Below are 23307 nucleotides of genomic sequence, written 5' to 3' on the forward strand. Positions count from 1 at the left end.
CCTGCACCAGAATTAATTCCAAATGGATCAAAGACCTTTAGGTAAAAGCAGATACCCTGAAAACATTGCAGGAAGGTATAGGAGGAACACTAGAGCTCCTTGGCAAGGTTCTTCAGAGGAAGAACTTAAAACTCTACACTTTTATGAGCACAAACAAATGCCATTAATCTGTAGGAGGGTATCACTCTGGAGATTATTTACACTTGTCACTATTAACACAAAGTCATATTTTGTTAATTGTCAGAAATCAAATACAGTGTGCTCTTTCCTTCCATATGAAATAAAGGCATCTTGAAAATTGTTTATATCTATTGCAACTTCTTTAGTTTTACTGTTCTTTCATATTTGAAATGATTTTTATCTGCATCAATTGCTTAGATGTGTAATTGAGGTTACACATTGGCTTGCTTTTCTATGTTTAAAGTACCTTTGAAATGAGATTTTTTTTTTTCCGGTTTGAATTGAATAATGATGTCACATCGCTTTTTATATGCACTGGGGATTGGAGAACATGTATCTGTGTATGTACTACATGTTTAGCTGTAATGAAGTGTACCTTCCACAAAGGAACATTTACATAGAACTGGAAAATTTGCATATGCCATACACACACATGAGTGCGTGCATTGGTACTGGGGCTTGAAATCAGGACTAGGACTCTCTTTCTTTTCTTCTTTTTTTTTTTTTAATATAGTCAGAAGTGCTTATTGCAGACAGTAGCTTTTTTTTTGCCAGTCCTAGGGCTTGGACTCGGCCTGACCACTGTCCCTGGCTTCTTTTTTTTTTTTTTTGTAATTTATTTATTGATTAAACAAAAATTTTTTTGACAAGGTGTTGTGCAAAAAGGGTACAGTTACATAGTAGGGCAGTGTGTACATTTCTTGTGATATCTTACACCCTGTTTTTCTGTCCCTTCCCTAGGTCAGGTAGACATATATACAATACACAATGTACCAAGAACTTATATAGTAGCCAAGTGGCGTATGCCAAAGAAAATTCGCCTAGGGCTTTAAATGTAATGTCGACATTAGACAATATGTCGACAATAGTCTTATATGAGTGTACATACAGAGGTTTTGAGCTATTGTATTCCACTGAGAGGTCAATTTTTGACCTTTATATGTTGAGCAGTTGTTTAGTTTTAGTTACATAGTGTTGGGTCACTGACCCAATCCTGTGGGAAATACCATTTGACAAGCAGTTTTTGGTTTCACAGACCTAGTCTCTACTGTCTCTCCGTTACCCCATATTAACAGTCATATGTCAGGGAGATCATGCCCCTTTGTTTTCTGTGTTCCAGGCTTGTCTCACTCAACATTATTTGTTCAAGTTCTGACCATTTCCCTGCGAATAACAATATTTCACCATTCCTAATCGCTATGTAGTATTCCATTCTGTATAGGTACCATATTTTTTGGATCCATTCATCTGTGGAGGGGCATCTGTGTTGATTCCATATTTTGGCTATTGTGAATTGTGCAGCGATAAACATGGAAGTGCAAATGTCTTTTTGATATCTTGGGACCTGCTGTTCAGGATAAATGCCTAGGAGTGGTATGGCTGGGTCATAGGGTAGGTCTATATTGAGCTTTTTGAGAAACCTCCATACTGTTCTCCAAAGTGGTTATACTAATTTGCACTCCCACCAACAATGGAGAAGGGTTCCACTTTGCCCGCACCCCCTCCAGCATTTGTTGTTGCCTGAGTTCAGAGTATAGGCCATTCTAACTGGAGTGAGGTGGTATCTCAGAGTTGTTTTTATTTGCATTTCCTTTACTACCAGGGATGTTGAACATTTGCTCATGTGTTTCTTTGCCATTTGTATCTCTTCTCTGTGGAGTCTCTCTTTAGCTCCTTTGCCCATTTCCTAATTGGTTTACTGGGCTTGGAGGGGCTTAGTTTTTTGAGTTCTCTGTAGATGACAGATATTAGGCCTTTGTCTGTTGCTGTGCTGGTAAAGATCCTTTCCCATATGGTTGGCTGTCTTTCTATTTTGGTGGCTATGTCCTTAGTTGTGCAGAAACTTTTTAATTTGTAGTAGTCCCATTTGTCAAGTCTCTCCCCTATCTGTTGTGCCCCTGGGACTATATTCAGAAAGTTCCTTCCTGTGCCTATAAGTTCTAGCGTCTTTCCTACTCTGTCCTTCAGTAGTTTCAAGGATTCAGGTCTGATATTGAGGTCCCTGATCCATTTTGAGTTGATCTTGGTGCCTGGTGATAGGCTTGGGTCTACTTTGAGTTTTCTGCATATGGCTGCCCAGGTCTCCCAGCACCAGTAGTTGAAGAGTCTATGTTTATTCCATTGTATGTCTTTAGCTCCTTTGTCGAATATCAGCTGACTGTAAGAGTGCGGTTTTATTTCTGGATCTTCAATTGTAATCTATTGGTCTTCCAGTCTGTTTTTATACCAATACCAGGCAATTTTTGTTATGATGGCCTTGTAGTAGAGCTTGAAGTCTGGTATTGTGATACCTCCTGCATTGCTCTTTTTGCCTAGAATTGCTTTGGCTATTCTAGGTCTTTTGCTGTTCCATATGAATTTATGGATTGCTTTCTCTATTTCAGTGAAGAATGTAACTGGGATTTTGAAAGGGATTGCATTGAATTTGTATAACAATTTGGGCAATGTGGCCATTTCACTATATTGATTCTGCCTACCCATGAGCATGGGATGTCTTTCCATCTCCTGTGTCTTCTTTGATTTCCCTTATTAGATAGTTGATCCCTAGGTACTTTATTTATTTATTTATTTATTTTTGGCTACTGTAAATGGCATCGTTTCCATAATTTCCTTTTCTGCTTGTACATTGCTGGTGTACAGAAAAGCTGCTGGCTTTTGTGGATTGATTTTATATCCTGCTACTTTGCTAAAATGGTTCATTAGGTGTAGGAGTTTGGGGACTGGGTTTTTGGGTATTTCAGATGTAAGATCATGTCGTCTGCGAATAGGGTTAGCTTGATTTCTTCTTTGCCGATGTGGATCCCTTTCATGTCCTCCTCTTGCCTTATTGCTATCGCTAGGAATTCCAACACTATGTTGAAAAGAAGTGGGGAGAGTGGGCATCTTTGTCTTGTTCCTGAGTTTAGGGGGAATGATTTAAGTTTCTCTCCATTTAATATGATGTTAGTAGTTGGTCTGTTGTATATGACTTTTATTGTTTTGAGGAATGTTCCATCTATTCCTGTTCTCTCCAGAGCTTTTAATAGGTATGGATGTTGTATTTTGTCAAAGGCTTTTTGGGCATCGACTGAGATAACAATGTGATTCTTGATTTTAGTTCTGTTGATGTGGTGAATTACATTGATTGATTTATGGATGTTGAACCATCCTTGTGACTGTGGGATGAAGCCTACTTGTTCATGATGTATAATTTTCTTGATCAGTTTCTGGATCCTTTTAGCTAATATTTTATTGAGGAGCTTTGCATCTGTGTTCATTAGTGATATTGGTCTGTAGTTCTCTTTTTTTGTTGGGTCTTTGCCTGGTTTGGGAATGAGTATGATATTAGCTCCATAGAATGAGTTTGGGATTTCTCCCTCTGTTTCTGTTTCATGGAATAGTTTGAGGAGTATTGGTATTATCTCCTCACTAAAGGTTTTATAGAATTCGTTGGTGAATCCACCTGGGCCTGGGCTTTTCTTTGTTGGGAGGTTCTTGATTACCCCCTGTATTTCGCGGTAAGTTATTGGTTTATGTAGTTGATTTATTTCTTCTTGGTTCAGTTTAGTCAGTTTATACTTCTCTAAGAATTGATCCATTTCTGTAAAATTATTGTTTTTTAGTGAGTAGAGGATCTGGAAATAGTTCCTTTTGATTGTTTGAATATCGTGTGTACTTGTTGTTATTTTTCCGGTGGAGTCCCTGATTTTACGTATATGAGTCTCTTCTCTTCTTTTTTGTTGTAAGTCTTGCCAATTTTATTTATTTTCTCAAAGAACCATCTTTTAGTCTTATTTATTTGTTGAATGGTCTTTCTATTTTCAATCAGATTTATTTCTTCTTTAATCTTTGTGATCTCTCTCCTAGTCATTTTAGATTTGATAATTTCTTGTTTCTCCAGTTGTTTTAATTTCACTGTGAGGTTATTCACCTGTTCTGTTTCCATTCTTTTAATGTGAGTGCTGAGGGCAATGATCTTGCCCCTCAGTACTGCCTTAGCTGTGTCCCATAGGTTTATTTGTGATGTATTTTCATTGTCATTGTGGCTTATGAATTCGTTGATTTCATCTTTAATTTGGTCTGTGGCCCAAGTGGGATAACAGTGTGGGGTTTAGCCTCCAAGAATGTGTATAGCCTCTGTGGTAACCGTTGTTGTTGAGGGTTACCTTTAATCCACTGTGGTCAGATATAATACATGGGAGGATGTCAATACTTTTGTATTTGCTGAGGTTCTTTGTGTGGGCTATGGCATGGTCTGTTTTGGAGTATGATCCATGTGCTGCTGAGAAGAAGGTGTATTGGGTCTCTGTAGGGTGGAAGATTCTGTATAGATCTGTCAGATCCATTTGGGATATTGTGTTACTTAGGTCCTCAGCTCCCTTGCTAATCCTCTGGGTGTTGGATCTGTCTTGGAGAGAGTGGGATATTAAAGTCACCCACTGTGATTGTGTTTGGGTCTATCTTGTTTTGTAGTTCTGTGAGAATTTGCTTGACATATGTAGGGCCTCTTTTGTTCAGTGACTATACATTTATCTCTGTGATGTCTTGATTCTGGATTTTTTCTTGTATTAAAATGTAGTGACCTTCTTTGTTTTTTTGAGTTGATTTTAAAGAGAAGTCCAGCTTGTCTGAGATCAGGATGGCTACTCCTGTTGTTTTGGTAGGTGCGTTTGCTTGGAAGATCTTGCTCCATCCTTTCATTTGGAGCCTGTTTTTGTCCCTTGCTGTAAGGTGGGTCTCTTGTAGACAACAGAAGGTAACTTTTTGTTTGTGGATCCATTCTGCCAGTCTGCTCCTCTTTATCTAGAGTTTAATCCGTTTATATTCAAAGAAATCAAGGATAAGAGTGATTTTTCTCCTTCCATTTTCTTGTTGGGCTGTTTTTCCTCTTTTTTTTTTTCTTGTCTTTAGTGAGCTGCTCTTTCTTTTGGGCTCTGGCTATTGTAGTTTCTTTCTGTTTCTGTCTGTGTGTCCTGTACGGTTTCTGATGGGTGGGAGTCCCCTCTTAGAATTTGCTGTAGGGCTGGTTTTTTATTCACATACTCCTTTAGATCCTCTTTGCTATGGAAAGATCTGGTTTTCCCCTCGAATATGAACTCCAGCTTCACTGGATATTTTATTTTAGGTTGGCAATTGTTGGCTTGTAGGACTTGGATGGTGTTTTTCCATTATTTTCGCTCGTGGTAGGTTTGTGTGGAGAGTTCTGCTGTTATTCAGATCCTCTTCCCATTGTAATAAATTTCTTTCTTTGTTTTGCCTGCATTCGAAATTTGCTTTTTATTCTTGAGATCTGAAGTCTTGAATATTATGTGCCTTGGCGTGGCTTTTCTAGGATCTGGTCTGCCAGATGTCCTATAGGCTTCGGTTATCTGGATGGGTTCCCTTGTGAGATTGGGGAAGTTTTCTGCAATCACTTTATTGAGGATAGTTTGAAGCCCTCTGCTCTGGTATTCGGCTCCTTCTTCGATTCCAATTATGCTCAGATTATATCTCTTGTCTTTGTCCACTAGCTCCTGGATTTGTCTGCCCTGGAGCTTTACCATTTCTAGGAGTGTGGTAATTTTCTGGTTCTTATCGGCTGCATCATCGTCCGAGAGAGAGATTCTGGCTTCCATATGGTCAATTCTTTGTGCTGTGGACTCAAGTGCAGAGTTTATGGATGTCAGAGAGCTATTTATGGTTGCCAGATCAGCTCTGATCGTGGAAATTTCTTCCTTTAAAGAGTTGTATTTTAAATCTATTTTTTATGCATTTAACTTCTCTGGATGTTAAGGTCTTCTTTGATGGAGGTTTGCACTGTATCCATTTTTGCTTCCATTTCTTTCTTGGCTTCCTGGATTTCCTTTGAGACTTCCACTCTAAACTCCTGGAATTGTTTTCTGATTTTGTTTCTGATGCTTTCCATTATTTCTGTTAGCATGTCCTCAGTTTTTTTTTTATTCTCCATCTCCTCTTCAGTCGTACTGCTTTTTGGAGCTGGCGAGTTGGCTTGCCCTTTGATGAAATTTGTTATATTTCTTTGTGATTTGCGCATCTGGAGATCTGTGGGTGGCTTCCCTGTTTTGGCTTTGTGCTTGTTCTCTCTGGTCCGTCAGTGGGAGACTTGTTTGTGTCATGGCTCTGGGTTTGAGTTTGGCTGTTGAACCTTACTGCCCAATGGGTGAACCTGACTGTCTCGGTTGTTGCTGAGGTGGTCACCCTCACTGCACTTGGGGGTGGGTAGGTTCTGTGTCTTTCTCTGCAAGATAGTGTCCTGCCATTGTGTTGTGCTGTCCCTAGTGTGCCCCTGGTGGGCGTTTGCTGGTCGCTGATTCAGCCTGGCGTGGAGGCTTTTCTCTTCTTTGGTTCTTTTTTCCTCTCAGGTGGTTCACCCTCCTGTGTGGATTGCTCCGGGGCCAGTGTTGTTGAGGGGGCGGCCCACCCACTTGTGTGAAATTTGCCAATCTGAGTGGGCGCTGCCGCTGGGGGGGCAGTGTAGGGCTCTCTTTCTTGGCTTTCCTAAGCATAGTTTTGGTGCTCAAACACTTAAGCCACACCTATTCTTCTGGTTTTTGGTTAATTGAAGATGAGTCTCCTAGACTTTTCTGCCTTGCCTGGCTTCAAACCACAATCCTCAGACCACATCTTCCTGAGTAGCTAAGGATTACAGATACAAGCCAGCACCTGTTAGGGTCTTTCTTTTTTTTTTTATTTTAAAGAAAGAAATGGATATATGAGAATCAAAATTGTTTCCCATCTTTTTCTTTTGAGCTGGTTGATTCAGTTCCTTTGATTGCCATTGGACTTAGGAAGTACCTTGCATATCACAGAATATTGGAATTAGAAAGGATTTTGCAGATACAGGAAGGAAATGGAGGAATGGAGGGAAGGTACTGTATCCCTCAGCCCTATGCACACAGCCTCTTTTCCCTTCTACCTTTCCTTGGCTTGAGGGTTGTAGTCTGAGTCAGTCCCTCCCTTTTTCCTTTAGAGTAATCTTTATTTAAAGAAATGTGTCTTTCCTGTGGCCTCATCTTTGAGTATCCAAGAAGGTAGGGCAACAGGAAATGGCTGGATGTTTAGTACCAAAACCTGAATGAATGAAATTGCAGCTGTTTTCATAGGTGGATCTTTTTTTGTATTTATAAATTGAGCATGATAATAATGGTGTCTTCCTAAAATTGCACTACAGCATTTGGCCAGTGGGGTCATTATATGGTCATTGACTTAGAGCAGTCTCAAAGTCAACAGACCTGTCATCACTGTGTTAACGTAAAAAAGTGCTGGGTATTGGTATGAAGGTTCCAGAGCAAAGGGAACCCAGGAAGCCTTCAACTTCAAAACAGAGGCCTTGTGAGGTGGAGTAGGAGAGATATGCAGCTCTGTTTTGGCTGGGTGTTGCAGCTCTGTTTTGGCTGGGTGTCGGCGGTTAGTCAGTTCCTAATAGTTAGAGGCAACTATTTGCGGACTTCAGTGTTGCACGGAGTGAAGGATTGGCTCGCTCTCCCTGGAACATTCCTGGTGAAGGCTTCTGGAAGGATCTGGGAGTGAAGTATTCTGTGAAGGAGAAAGGAATTGATACATAGATGTGGATGAACTGTTCTTTGCCAAGGAAAGCCTTAACTTGTGTTTCAACCCAAGTGTAGGATATGTGTGGACTGGCAACAAGTTGCTATTGTTGTTTGCAGTATTCACTTAATTCTTGTAGGTTTCAGTTGCTTCCTTTCCAACAGGCAATAAGAGTAAGATCTATATCATCTCCTAGCATCAGAATTAAAATAACTTTTAGGTGCAGAATCAAGATTGTAAAAGGATAAAGAGATGATGATAAAGGAAATTAAACAGAAAAGTTTGATGCTGGAATTAAGAACGGATGGATTATTGCCTGCTGGGGCATCTGCTGCCCCAGAGGGCTCCCTGCTCCTCCAGCATGGCTTGTAGAGCAAGCAGTTTGGGGGAAGAAGAAGGTCTCAGAGCACAAGGAGGGGAAGAGAGGAAGTATCTGAGACTGTGTACTATCCCAGAGAAAAAGGAAGAAAGGAAAATTCAGCACCAGGGAGGTAAGATAGTATCTATGACCTTTGTCTTTTTCTAGTCACTGTGGTAGAGCTTCCAGCAAATTAGTTAATATGCACTGCTGCTTCTGTGGAGAAGGGACTGTCGGAGAATTAGAGATGGCAAGGAGAAGCAAGGAACTCAGCACAATGAAGTGTGGGGTTGTGGTTTAGTGGTAAAGCAGGGATAAGGCATCCTTAATGAATTACTCTACAATAGGGAGTTGCAAGTGGCAGGCCCTGGATAGTAATCTGGAAGTCATATTGTACGGTGTAAAAGAGGCCATGTGGTATGTAGTTCTTCAAGGAACCTCAGCCATTATTACATAGGGCTGTGGAGTTCTGTATGTGTGCATTGGTTATGGAACTGAAACTCCTTTGTACAACTGTTTTTAAAAAATAAGAAAAATAGGGGCTGGGGATATAGCCTAGTGGCAAGAGTGCCTGCCTCGGATACACGAGGCCCTAGGTTCGATTCCCCAGCACCACATATACAGAAAACGGCCAGAAGCGGCGCTATGACTCAAGTGGCGGAGTGCTAGCCTTGAGCGGGAAGAAGCCAGGGACAGTGCTCAGGCCCTGAGTCCAAGGCCCAGGACTGGCCAAAAAAAGAAAAAAAAGAAAAAGAAAACCCAGCCTTAATAAAAGGAGTTGAAAGAGACACCAGAGGATGGATTGACCACTTATGCTCTGAGACTGGCACGATAAGTGTCATGAAAATGGCCAACCCCCCAAAACAATTTACAGATCCAGTGTAATACTTACCAAAGCCCCAAAGTCATTCTTCACAGACCCCAAATTTCATGTAGAACTGTAGCAAATGTTAATCTGCTATAGGAAAACAGAGAAAACTCTGGAAGCTATAGGCACAATTTTTCTGAATTGGTCTCCATTTGCCCCTCTCAAAAGAACCCAAGACAAGGACTATATCAAATTAAAATGTTTCTACACAGAAAAAGAACAGTTACCAGCACTTAAGCAAAAGAACGGAAGAAAAATCGTTACCAACTATTCAACAGATAAAAATGAATACCCAGAATATACAAATAGCCCAAAAGATTAAACAGCAAAAGAAAAAGTAACCCAACTAATAAGTGAGGAAGCAAATTAAACATTTCTAAGAAGGTGAAATACAAATAAAGAAATGAAGATAAGTTTGACATCCTTAGAGGCAACTCATACTATACTAAGGTCCATTTCATCCTAATCAGCATGTCAATCATTTAAAAAACAAAACAAATAGCTGGCAAGGATGCCTGGGTATAGAAACTAAAAATAGGCCTGCCCCAAAATTCCACAATACCACACTAGTAGTCATATATCTGAAGGAGTGTAAATAATTATGTAAGAAAAACAATTGGATGTCAGTGCTTCATTTATATTTATGGGAGTACTGACTTTCACTGAATCAAAGTGTACAACAGATACGGTATCTACTGAAGATATTGTGTATGCATGTGTATCATGGAATATTATACAGACATAAAAATGAAATCATGTTATTTGCAGGAAAATGGATGTAATTGGAGCATATCAGTTGAGCAATATGAGTCAAGCCAAGCTCAAGAGGCCAGTATTTCATGTTTTCACTCATACTAGGAATCTAGACCAAAAATACATACATATGGACATGTACATACATCCAATACATACATGTGTTTATGTAAACATACAAATACATAGAATATAATTTTTACTATGAAACTAAGGTGATAAGGAGGAGAGTAGAGGGCATAAGAAAGAATGTGAATCATTTTGAAATGCATAGCAACTATGTGTGACAATGACATAAAGAGTGAAAGTTGTTTGTTGATCCATAGGGGTTGGGGTAGGGAAAGAGCAATAGAGAGGGTTAAATTCTGATGAAAATAGATTCACATTTGAAATATCATGGTGAAACAACTTAAAACCTTAATACGCACCACTACAAAAATTGAGTGACAGGGGGCTGGGGATATGGCCTAGTGGCAAGAGAGCTTGCCTCGTATACATGAGGCCCTGGGTTTGATTCCCCAGCACCACATATACAGAAAACGGCCAGACGTGGCGCTGTGGCTCAAGTGGCAGAGTGCTAGCCTTGAGCAAAAAGGAAGCCAGGGACAGTGCTCAGGCTCTGAGTCCAAGGCCCAGGACTGGCCAAAAAAAAAAAGAAAAAAGAAAAAATTGAGTGACAGGAAAGTAAAGCAAGCAGTGGATGTGGGGGAGGATTAATGAGGGCAAAGGAGGATGAATATGATTGAAGTTCTCTTTCTTTGTGGTTACATTTCTGCCTTTGAACACTAGGTGGGACTGCGAGATGACTTCTTAGTGTCAGAGTAGAGTTCACAGCCTTCCAACTTCTGAGTTAAGTGTTGGGAACAGGAAAATAGATAACAGTAGGTCCTGTAGGGAACAGGAAAATATGTAACATTAGTACTGTTTTTATCTTTCCTATTGGCTTCTTTATTTTAAATAGTGACTTTGATCAATGTATATATGTATCCTTAGTAATCATAATATGCCATGGTGTGTTTCTTACTTGCAATTTGTAAAGGAATCCAGTAAGATTTGTAAGGAATCCAGGATCCAGAGTATTAATAATATATATTGCTTTCAAATAATCATCATGAATCAGGCAGATAACTATAAAAAATTACTCTATGGTTATAGTAGATTGAGAAGGGAGAAATTAAGGATATATATATATATATATATATTATTCTTGGTGTTTTTTTTTTTTTTTGCTTCAGTGTTTGGGAAATGATCTCATTGTGCAGCTCAGATTGTTCTAGAGCTCACTATGTATCCTTCTAACTCTGCTACCTAAATACTGAGATTACAGGAATGTACATATATATGCCCAGCTGTTCTTACCTTCTTAATAAAGCCATATGTAATCCTTTCCTAAAATAAAGATGATCATAGTAACAGCCATGACATAAATGATTGTCTAAGAAAACATTATTATAGCAGGGAATAAAGCTTCATAGTTGTGTATCACCATTTTATAAGGATGTATCTTAAGGAATAGTGCATTAAACTATGAAGATGTGTATAGGAAGAACTGTAGTGATTACCACACAAACTTGGCACTGATAAGAGTTGCTCTTTTCCTTTCATATTCCCAAAATATTGACATCACCCTGTAACCTTGACAGCTAAAAGTAATTTGGAGGAAAGAGGAGCTGATATGAAGGAAGAAGCTTTGTGACTGAACAACTAACAGTATTTCCTACTAAGGTAGAAAATGAAATAGTTGGGTATGTCAGGTCCCTATGGATTCCTGTACAGGGCTGTTTTCTTGAGAAGGATAGAATGGAATCCGTGATGACTATAGGCTGATCTCATTCACATAGACGTTTGTTGCCTGGAGAATTGTTTGTCAGTATTTGTGATGCTTTTTAAATTTACACCAGCCATTGTTTCATCCTGGTCTTTTACCTACTGGTTGCCCATCTGGAGAATTCTGCTGAGGTTTGTAGATCCTCTCACAGCAGATGTGTTTCTAGAGCAAGACCCTTCTCCTTGGCAAGCCTTTTGGACCAACATTTCTCAAACTGTCTTCTGTATAACACTCGTGTTCCCTTGTGATGTCAGTAGTTTGCTGAACACATGGGTGTTTTATGGTTAAGTTACTTTCAGCAAAGGCTCAGGTATACAGTTCAGAACTAGTTTCTTCACAGTCTTGAGTATGTTCATATGTTGACTGAACTCTCTCTGGTACCCTATTTTGTTTTGAAATATTTTATCCATGCTTACCAAGTATTTTAGCCCCGGTTGTATGTGTGTACACCTACATACTTAAATGTACTTATTTTTTTTTTAATTTCAGAATACCTGTTATGTTTGAGAACACAGATGGGAAAATGTTCTAACCGATTTTTTAAAAATTTATTCTCAAACTGATGTACAGAGAGGTTACAGTTTCAAATGTTAAGCATTGGATACATTTCTTGTACTGTTTGTTACCTCCTCCCGCATTCCCCCCTCCCCCTTTCCCTTTCTCCCACTCTAACCCATTTTTTTAAGACGGTAATCTGATAAGTCTTTAAGTGACTGTGTATTGTGTCTTAACTACTATATTTTCTTGTGAGTATAGTCTCCATTAACTTATGCTACATTTAACTGGAAAAACCTCAGCCCTCATTGAATCCAACATTGTGTCTACCATGTGCCTGTACCACGAGCAGTTGAATGAAAATGGAAATAGTTAGCTGTCATGATGACTGGTTTGAATTCTCATTCGTGACTGCTAACCTCAAGCGGGCCTATTCTTCCAGACTAATGAACTTCATTCACCTTGTTCTCCAGTTTTCTGCCCTCTTCCTGTCCTTCCTCTAAGCTGTTGTCTTCTTTCCTATTTCAGTCAGAAGGGACTTCCCTGTGTCTGCACCTATGCTGCCCTGCGGAAGTCTCTACCCATTAACTGACTGGGTGATGGCCTCTGCTATGGCCTGCCAGGGGGGAGGGAGGGGAGCACTTTACTAGGCACTAGTTCCTGCCTGAATCAGTAGGCCACTTTGCTAGTGCATAAAGGGGAGAAGGACATTATACCTGTCTTAAACCTGATGCGCCTTGAGCTTCTGAGGGCCTCTGATCAAAGGATTTGCTCAGCATGAATTTCTTGACTAACCAAGGGGATATTTCTCATCTGGTTAAAACAAAAAGCATTATATATATATATATTTTTTTTTGGAAAAAGTCTATAAAACAGCACAGATAATTCTCATGTATTCCTGACCCTCCCTCTTGCAACTCCCTAGATTCAACAATAAGGCCTCCTTTTTGTCCTGTAATGCCTGGTTTTGTAGAGCTGTCTCTATAACTTCTTCCACTTGTTGTTTTTTTTTTTGTTTTTTTGTTTTTTTTTTTTGGCCAGTCCTGGGGCTTGGACTCTGGGCCTGAGCACTGTCCCTGGCTTCTTTTTGCTCAAGGCTAGCACTCTGCCACTTGAGCCACAGCGCCACTTCTGGCCATTTTCTGTATACGTGGTGCTGGGGAATCGAACCCAGGGCCTCATGTATATGAGGCAGGCACTCTTGCCACTAGGCCATATCCCCAGCCCCCTTCCACTTGTTTTGCTAACTTGTTTTAACAAGGTTTTATTTCATATGTAATGGAAGAGCTCTTTTAATCTATATTAGAGATTCCTTTATAAAAAGCATTTTGTTAGCATATATTCATTACACAAGGAGGTTTCATTTGTGTTGCTTTCATACATACAGGGTACATACAGTGTACCCTGAAAAAATTCACCTCATTCCCTTTCTTCCTCTCCCTCATCCCCATCTCCCTTTCTTAAGACAATTTCAACAGGCTTCTATTTTCATACATGTATATAAAGTGCTTCAGCCACATTCACTGTCCTTTATCATTTGCTCATCCCTACCCTTTTCCCCCCACCCCCTGCACTGCCCCCTGTCCCCCAACAGAGCCCATTTTGCTTCCTGTCATACATTTTTAAGTGTGTATTAATTGTGTCAAGGGGTTTTTCCATGGTATCTCATACATGCATGTATTACATCTTAATCAGATTAACTCGCTCTGTTGCTTTCTCTTTCTTTCCCTGTCATTTCCCATTATCCTCACCACCACCTCTGTGGTCCAGGCCAACATGATCTACTTGCAGCAGCCTTCTAAATACCCCATCTCTTGCTCCCTATATGCCAAGCAATTACTTTAATATACAAATCAGATTAAGATACTTTTCTGCTTAACCCCCTTCCCCCATGATGATGTTGTAATTCATTCAGTAAAGCCCCAACTCTTATCATGGCCTTCATGGATCTTCCTTTCTGATGTCTCTCCTGTCATTTTCCTGCTTCCCTCACTCTGCTTCTATTTCTTTTATTTCTGTTTTGCCAGGACTAAGGTTTAAACTCCATGCCTTGAGCTTGCCAGGCTGGTGCTCTACTGCTGAGCCATGCCTCCAGCCCTTTGCTATACTGGTTATTTTTAGATGGGGTCTGCTTCCTGCTCAGCCATACACTGGAACCGTGATCTGCCTGCTTTAGACTTTCCATTGTTCCTGGGATCGCAGGATCTGCTGTCACATCCAGCTTTCATCAGTAAAGATGGATGGACATGGCTGCCCAGACTGGTCTGGAATCAAAACCCTCCCAGTCTCAGCCTCACGTGTAATTTGGGATGGTAGACTAGGGCTGATACTTAGCTTTGGGTTGAGAAGAAATCTCAAGAAGTTTTCTACCTGATCTGGCTTCAAACCATGACCCAGTTCTCAGCCTTTACAAATAGCCTGGTGGCTGGCTCTCATGCCTTTCCATAACCTTGGTACTTGCTATGTCCTCTTCCCAGAATTATTTTCTTTACATAGTTGGGTTGTTTATGTCTTTCTTTCCAGTCTTGGCTCAGATGTTGTCTTAAAGTACTGGGGGATGAACTCAAGGCTTCTTGCTTTTGTGTGTTTTTAGATAGACTCCTAGCACTTTTCCAGGCTGGCTGTAGACCACCATCTTCCTACTCAACCTTCTACATGCCTAGAATTATAGCTGTGCACTACCACACCCACCTGGGGTTGCCTTTAAAAACAATATGATAGGGTCTAGTTATATATCCCAGGCCAGCTATAAGTTATGATGCCCCTGCCTCAACTTTGAGAGTGCTTAGGTTATAGGTCTATGTTACTACACCTGGCCTGGTAAGAGGTTGTCTTGACTAGACTGTATAAAGAAATTCTTTCACACTCACTCATTCTGCTCTGTTATTTCATTTCATTTCTCTACATAGCATCATATCTAGCCAAGTACCTATGCAGTTTCTCTCAGTACTCAAGGGCTCCACATTAGCAGATAACAAACATAGATAGAAAATGCAGTTAGGCCAGTAATGGTTATTTGTACAGAATATGCAACATGATTTTCAGGAAAGTGTATTATCTTCTTAAACAGTATAACAGTAACAGGATAAAAACTATATTATATTTGCATTGTGTTATAAATAACCTAGAGACTATAAGTACTATAGATAATCTAGAGATAGTTTACATTATACAGGAGCATATCTATAGAGGTTGCAGGCAAATGCAGCTCCATTTTACATAAAGGATGTGAGCATTCTCTGCCTTTGGTGACTGCAAAGGTCGTAGACCAGAGCTCTGTAGATATAGAGGGGCCATTGCATTTTTATTTATGTCCTATCTCCTTACTATACTGGAAGTGTCATGAAAGCAGGACTCTGTATCTGTCTTATTGGCTGCATCTTCCTCAAGGTGTGTCCCAGTGTCTGGGGCATCATTTTGAATGAATGAATGAGCAAAGGAATGGATGAAGTGTGTGATGGTTAGGAATATATAGTATATGTGTGATTAGGACAAGGAATCAGATACACTCAATTTGCATATTGATACAAAAGCTCTGGAAAAATGTATGCTTGACTGTAGTAAAGATGACAGAGTGAAGAGGGAAAAAGAAAAGAAGCACCTCGTTCTACCATCCCAATGGGTAGTAAAAATAGTGTGTGACTTTCTGGGAGTGATTGAGCTTCCTGCCTTTGAACATGCCCTTAGAGATGCGGATATAATTTTAGCCTGCCTGTGCACACAGTCTATTTTCTCACATGATGCTTATGAATGGAAATTCTGAATTTTAATGATGCTATCTTTGTACTTTGGCTATATTTGATATTTTAAGATATAACTTCAAATATCACAGAAGAAAATGGCTTGGTGTCAAATCCATGTGCTATTCTATAGTAAAAATCTACTTTGTAAATATGGGGACATTGAAACATCCATTGGTTTAGCAATTTTGCTTTCCATCAGAACTCAGTAAAGTGTTCATTCACAGTTTCTAGCCCTTTTAAAAACATTTACTTTTATTTGTGAGTTTTTCTGATAATTACAGCTTTTTAATTTATACATCCTACAGGTGTGAAGCATCTAGTCCACACATTCATCCCGTTGGATGGTGTAAAGAACACAGAAGAACCCTTATCACTCCACCAGGTTTGTTCCTGATACTGTTCATGTATATAATGCTTGGGACCCCCAGAGCTTTGGTTCCAAGGAGACTGTTGTAGAGGAAAACTGTGCTCAGGATACATGGGTGTCATTGCACATCCTCAGTTCATTTTTCCATAATGCCACCCAACTTCTGTGCAAGACATGCTGCCTTTCAACAAATCTAAAACTTTCCCTTTATCACATAAACTCATAACTTTCCCCATGTTTTGGGGGGCACCATTTGCTTCTTGGGAGGAATGTTTTCATATGATGTAAACACAATTGATGGTAACACAGAACCAAGGGGTACGCATCAGCTGAGCTGAGTAATGCGTACACAAGCATTATTTTTTTTTTTTTTTATTTTTTGGCCAGTCCTGGGCCTTGGACTCAGGGCCTGAGCACTGTCCCTGGCTTCTTCCCGCTCAAGGCTAGCACTCTGCCACTTGAGCCACAGCGCCGCTTCTGGCCGTTTTCTGTATATGTGGTGCTGGGGAATCGAACCTAGGGCCTCGTGTAACCGAGGCAGGCACTCTTGCCACTAGGCTATATCCCCAGCCCACAAGCATTATTTTTTGAGATTGCCTTTGATTGTTTATTCACTCACCAATGAACTCTTTTATTCATTCATTTTGACTCTGCTTGCTCAAAACCAAATGTAATAATATTTGAGAATAAAGCAGGCCTTTGCTCTATTTTAGAAGTTGGCAAAGTTTTTCAGTAAAGAGTGAGGTAGTAAGTACTTCTTTTTTTTTTTGCCAGTCCTGGGCCTTGGACTCAGGGCCTGAGCACTGTCCCTGGCTTCCCTGGCTTCCTTTTTGCTCAAGGCTAGCACTCTGCCACTTGAGCCACAGCGCCACTTCTGGCCATTTTCTGTATATGTGGTGCTGGGGAATCGAACCCAGGGCCTACGAGGCAAGCTCTTTCGCCACTAGGCCATATCCCCAGCCCAATAGTAAGTACTTTTAAGTTTTATTCATTCATTCATTTATTTATTTATTTTTGTGGGGTCAGTCATAGGGCTTGCACTCAAGGCCTGGGGTCTGGCCCTAGGCTTTTGTGCTCAAGGCTAGCACTCTACCACATGAGCCACAGCACCACTTCCTGTTTTCTGGTAGTTAATTGGAGATAAGAATCTCACAGACTTTACTGCTGGGGTTGGCAAATCATGATCCTCAGATCCGCTAGGATTACAGGTGTGAGCCACCAGTGTCTGGCTACTTTTAAGTTTTATGTGCCTAAGTCTGTCACCACCATTTACCTGGTTGTAATGCAAAAGCAGCTGTAGACAGGGCATATAGTGGAACGTGGTTGGGTTACAGCATCACTTCATTACGCTGTGGCTGCACATGGTCTACTGACCCTCCATGTTTCTTCAGTCACTGTCTTAACTTTATACCAGAGTTTGAAGCTTTGTCCTCTTTGGGAAAGCACATTCTGCTTAAAGAGATCTTGCTACTTCAATTCGAGGTTCATTTCTAGGCTTAATTTCATTAGTGTACAGTTAAAGATGGAATCTAGACCTGAGTTGTTAAGCTGGGACATGTACAGACAAGTGAATATAGGGGACCTGGCACTGTAGGTAGAGCATAAGCAACGTAAGTCACATTAATTCTCACAGAAGCAAGGCGCTCACTTTCAACTAAGAACCTTGAGGCTTTCAATCTTTTACTTACTTTAGAGTTTGCCTGTTTGCTGTTTGTCTTCATCTTTTTTTTTCTGTTTATTTTATTTTGCTCAAGGCTAGCACTCTACCAACTTGAGCCACAGCAACACTTCTGGCCATTTTCTGTATATGTGGTGCTGAGGAATCGAACCCAGGGCCTCATGTATATGAGGCAAGTACTCTTGCCACTAGGCCATATTCCCAGCTCTTCTTCATCTTCCCTTGTGATTTTTAGTTCCAAATAGATTTTGCAGTTTATGTTAGTGCTGTCTCTGTTTTCTGAAGTGTCTGGGTGCTTCAGCTCTTTGCCTATGGCCACGGAGCCTTCTCACTTTTTTTTTTTCTGACAGGAAACAGTGTAACTTGCTGATAAACAGTGTCCTGTTGTATGTCATTTTGAGTTTGTTTTCATGTGCTCGGGACAGCTTCTTCAGCAGCATACTAAGACTGTGCAGTGTTGAGCATGTCGCTATGGAAGGTGTTATGATCTCTACTCATCGGAACAGGCAGCGTCAGAGGCTCAACATGAAGTCTCATTGGTTAGAAAGGTTGTTCTGTGGACAGGCACACAAGCAAAACATGTTTCTCAGGTCACAGGAAAGAATGAGTCCTTGCTTTACTGCCAGTTTTGTGGATGGAGCTCCACAGCATGTAAGAGCAAAGACTCCTCATAGAGCTTCAGTTGCTAGTCTTCATTCCATTCTAGCAGCTAGCTTCATTGTAAGGCGTCTCTCCAGTGCATTGACACAGTGCCTCATTCAGAGTGTATGATAGTTACTCACTCAAGGACTAACCATTTGTGTGATGTGCAAGTCCAGTTTCTCCCACTGCTTAAAATATTGCTATATGCTAAAGGGAGGAAGGGGAAGCCTGTGCCTGACTAATATATAGATGTTTTAAACATAAAAGAGATAAAAGTCATCAAATGCTAAAACAAAATATTAATATCAATTCCATGGCCCAGACAAAGTTCTGTCTGGAAGATTTTATGCATCGAGTTCTTCCACGTCCTGTTGGCTTATAAAACATTAGATGCTGGAATTACATAGTTGATTCTCTCAAACTTCAATCCTCAGATCTTAGCCTCTTGTGTATCTATGATTACAGGTATGAGCCACCAGCGCTTCATCTTTCATGGACTTTTACAGTTTAATAGAAGAAAAAATACAGCTTTTGAGAAGATTTTAGAAAATTCAAAATTACATGTTAAAAATAGCCAAATATATAATAGTGTTTGAATGTTCTTAATGCTATGGAACTGTACATATAAAAACAGTTAAAACAAACTTTATAAACTTATTTATTTTGCTTTGGATTTTCCTAAGATTTAATCTGATTTCTATGTCTTTTGAACATGTTCCTTCATTTTTTTAGGACAACTTGGTTTCTACCAGACTTTTAAGCTTGTCATATACTTACTTTACTCAATCCTATAGTCCATTTCTCCAAGAATCCATGTTCTTTTCCACAGAGAATCATACAAACTAAAATCTGGTCACTATACTTGTTGCTACTAGGATGTGTCTGCTTCTAGTCCCCTCAATGTATATATGAAATAGGTATATGTGAATATATTCACATATACCTATTTGTATGTTTATGTAAATATATCTATTTGCATGTGTACCTATACCTATTATAAAGACCTATCTGTAAATACCTAATGCACAAAAATTTACTTTTCTGTCTTATCTATTGACCTATGGATCAAAAGCCATTTGTTCTAATTCATATCTAACATCATTGATACCATCCTACTTTTCCTATGGACATATTCTCTGTCAAAGAGTTCCTGTGGACATGTTCTCTGTCAAAGAGAAGTCTGATTCCCATTGTCACCAATATATTTGCATATTTTCTCGGTCCTCTTCTGTAGCAAATTCCCACTTTTCTGGACCACCATTAGTTCCTCCTCATGCCTATCTAATAGATTTTGAACTATGGAGAAAAAAGTTAGTGGAAAGGAGTAATAAGTAAGTTACTTTCACACATCTGTAATTTTGGTGCATTTCTGCATTTCTTTGTTGAGCTGAACCATAGAGGAGATAATTGTGACTTTTCATGTACTAGTATATATAATGGTTCTCTATTCCTTTTAATAAATGCTTTGTACAAATTTTTATCTAAAAAGAAATAATGGTCAATCTGAAAAAATCATTATTGTGAGTAGTTCTGATCCTGCAGCAAGTTTCAAGTTATGTGTGTATGAATGTTAATTCCTAGACTATACTTACAACTATATCTCATAATTTTTTAGCATAGTTTCTTGTTCTCACTGTCATTTTGGTTAAGTTTTTAATAGGATTTGTATTTTTTTGTTTCTTTCTTAGGTCATCCCAATGTGAAACATTTTTCTTGGGATAAATACTTAGAAGAAACCAATTCTTTACCTGCTCCTGCAAGAGCTTTCAAAGTGGTAAGACAATGCATTTTGCACTATTTGATTAGTTTGTGTTGATGATATTATGTGTTCATGAAATTTAAGAACATTAAAAGATGATACAGGTAAAGCTGAATAGGAATGAAAAGAAAAGAGAAAACAGCTAAGTTGTTCTTATAGTTTGGGGTGGTTCTTTTTGTTTTTTTTTTTTTAATTTTTTTTCCTGTCATAGGGCATGCACATATAGGTCCTGGGCACTGTCCCAGAGCTTTTTCACCCAAGGCTAGTGCTTTACCACTTTGAGCTACAGCTTGACTTCCAGTTTTCTTATCGAGTCTTTCCTGCAGGTCTGGCTTTGAATGGCAATTCTCAGATCTTAGCCTCCTGAGTAGCTAGGATTACACCATTGAATCACCAGTGCCCAGCTTGAATTTTATAGTTTTTTTTAAATTAGTTTATTTATTGTCAAAGTGATGTACACAGGGGTTACAAGTTTCTTACATAAGGCAGTGAGTATATTTTGTTTTATCAAACTTGTTATTTCCTCCCTCATTTTTCTCCCTCCTTCCCTCCTCCCCATTTTTCTCCCTGAGTTTTATAATTTTTAAAGTCAGAATTTTTGCTGAAATTTTTTGCTGTTGACATATAAAAATACTTTTATTTTAGACTTTAAAGTTTTCTTGGAAAATAATGCTACTTGAGACTTGAGTGGTTGAAGTCTTACAGCTAACTTTTTTGGTTAACTATTTATTCTAAAAGGCTAACAACAGGAAAATGCTTGTAAATGAAAATTGTATTTTTAATTCCTTCAGATTTGTTTATGGCAAATGGAGATGCTTTCTTTGATTTTATTACCACAAATCAGCATGTTTAATTACTAACCTGCAAGGCCATCTGCTTTTAGTAAATACTATATAATATCTAACCCAGAGTTGTTACTTTTTGAATAAACCTTAGTAAGATTCAGAGTAAACTTTGTCTCTGTACAATGGGAGAATAGGAAATAAGACATATTTTTACATCTTTTTTCACTTCAGGTGACTATGAAATTCTTAAATAGAGTTTCTCTTCATGCAACATGGTTTTTGCTCTTTACAGTCTTGATTTTGGTTTCATCTCCATCTAAATCCATACCTGCTAATTCTGTCATTAAAAACCCAAGTGGTATTAGTTAAAAATACATACATATTTATCATTTATATTTTCTCATGTATTTAAAAGAAAACGTAAACAAATTTCAATAGCTACCTGGGGTGGTGCATGCCTGTAATCTCATCACTCTAGAGGATGAGGCAGGTGGATGATAAATTGTAGACCAGTCGAGGATATAAATGTGGGAAAACCCTGTAAAAAGAATATAGCATAGAATAGATTTGAATAGAATAATAAAATAGAAAGACTAGGATAGGGTAAAAATATTCTCTTAAAAAGATAGCCATATCTATCATAAACAGTAATTTTCTTTTCCTTTTCCTTTTTTTTTTTGTTTGCCAGTCCTGGGGCTTGGACTCAGGGCCTGAGCGCTGTCCCTGGCTTCTTTTTGCTCAAGGCTAGCACTCTTACCTCTTGAGCCACAGCGCTGCTTCCAGCCTTTTCTGTTTATGTGGTGCTGAGGAATTGAACCCAGGGCTTTGTGCATGCTAGGTAAGCACTCTACTGCTAAGCCACATTCACAGCCCAGTAATTTTCTTTCAATGATACTTTGAGGGGCTGGGGATATGGCCTAGTGGCAAGAGTGCCTGCTTCAATGATACTTTGATTTTAGATCATTAAGATTTTTTTAGTGATAAAATTCATAGACTGGGGTTCAAGTGTAGATGAAAGGAGCATCAAGAATTTGAAGAACAGGGGCTGAGGATATGGCCTAGTGGCAAGAGTGCTTGCCTCGTATACATGAGGCCCTGGGTTCAATTCCCCAACACCACATATACAGAAAATGGCCAGAAGTGGTGCTGTGGCTCAAGTGGCAGAGTGCTAGCCTTGAGCAAAAAGAAGCCAGGGACAGTGCTCAGGCCCTGAGTCCAAGCCCAGGACTGGCCAAAAAAAAAAAAAAAAGAATTTGAAGAACAAAACCATATTACGTGAAGAGAAAATTAGAGAATTTGTATGACCTCCCCTGATAGTAAGACAGATATAAAGAAGAAGAATGCAAAGAATTCCATGGTATTTATTGTTGTTTTTTTACCTGCTGTCTCTACTGTGAGTGGGTTTAATGCAGTGCAGAGATGGCTTTGCAGTGAAGAACTGCATTGCACCTGGCTTTCAATGGGATGAAATTGTGCAGAATCAGCCTCTGTGTCTCATGTCATCTAAGAGGGAACCACTCTAGTGCTCTTTCACATGACTTGCACTGATAGTTCCATATCCTGTACATAGTTGTTATAATTAACTTGTATAGCAACACTTATATTATATTGTACTCTTTACAGAAAATATAAGTAATTTATCTAACACCAAACCAAACAATTCCATTGCCTTCTGCAGCCTCTCACTTCTTCACAGTTTATAGTTCTGCTGAATAGTCAGATGTCTTAGCCCTCTAGTACCTGTTTTGTTTGTTAGGATGTCTCATTTTCTTTTTCTAAGCTGTCTTCTACTTTTTTGCATCCATTATGTCTTCTAACCTTGGTATCTTTTTTGAGCCTCTTCAATACTTTCCTTCTCTTTCTAAAATTGAATTTCATGCTTATTGTCTTGTGCTACCTCACCTCCAGTCAGTGAGAACAATTTCCTATCTTTCCTATGGCTAATTAAGTGACTATGGTATCTTGGCGTCAGTATTTCATTTCAGTGAGGTTCTGGCATCATTCTCTTGCGAGTTTGTAGGGATTATGTGGGGTTTTTTTTGTTTGTTTGTTTGCTTTTTTAATTGAGAAGGTGCCAGTCTGGTAACTCAAGAGTAGTTTGAAAGGTTGGTGCTCTAAATAGCTCATCTGTTCATTATTCTTTGTGCCATGGAGTCCACCTGATCCTCCCCTAAAATCTCTCTGTCTAAAATGTTTCTGTTATGGCAGAGACCTCCACATGGATTCCAGAAAAAAATGAAGCTTGAGGTTGTGGACAAGAGAAACCCCATGTTTATTAGAGTAGCCACTGTGGCAGACACCGATGATCACCGGATAAAGGTAAG

General features: G+C 39.3%; 1 protein-coding gene across 4 annotated transcripts in view; it reads left to right on the forward strand.

The window, feature by feature from the left end:
* L3mbtl3 (L3MBTL histone methyl-lysine binding protein 3) overlaps positions 1-23307 on the forward strand; it is a 114291-nt gene that overhangs the window by 48796 nt on the left and 42188 nt on the right. For all 4 annotated transcript variants that reach the window (XM_048354068.1, XM_048354066.1, XM_048354067.1 and 1 more), the window contains 3 exons: positions 16058-16134; positions 20128-20213; positions 23192-23302. In XM_048354068.1, the coding sequence (XP_048210025.1) occupies positions 16058-16134; positions 20128-20213; positions 23192-23302 (274 nt within the window). The remainder of the gene's footprint in view (positions 1-16057; positions 16135-20127; positions 20214-23191; positions 23303-23307) is intronic.

Source organism: Perognathus longimembris, chromosome 9, assembly GCF_023159225.1.
Source record: "Perognathus longimembris pacificus isolate PPM17 chromosome 9, ASM2315922v1, whole genome shotgun sequence".
Classification (NCBI taxonomy): Eukaryota; Metazoa; Chordata; class Mammalia; order Rodentia; family Heteromyidae; genus Perognathus; species Perognathus longimembris.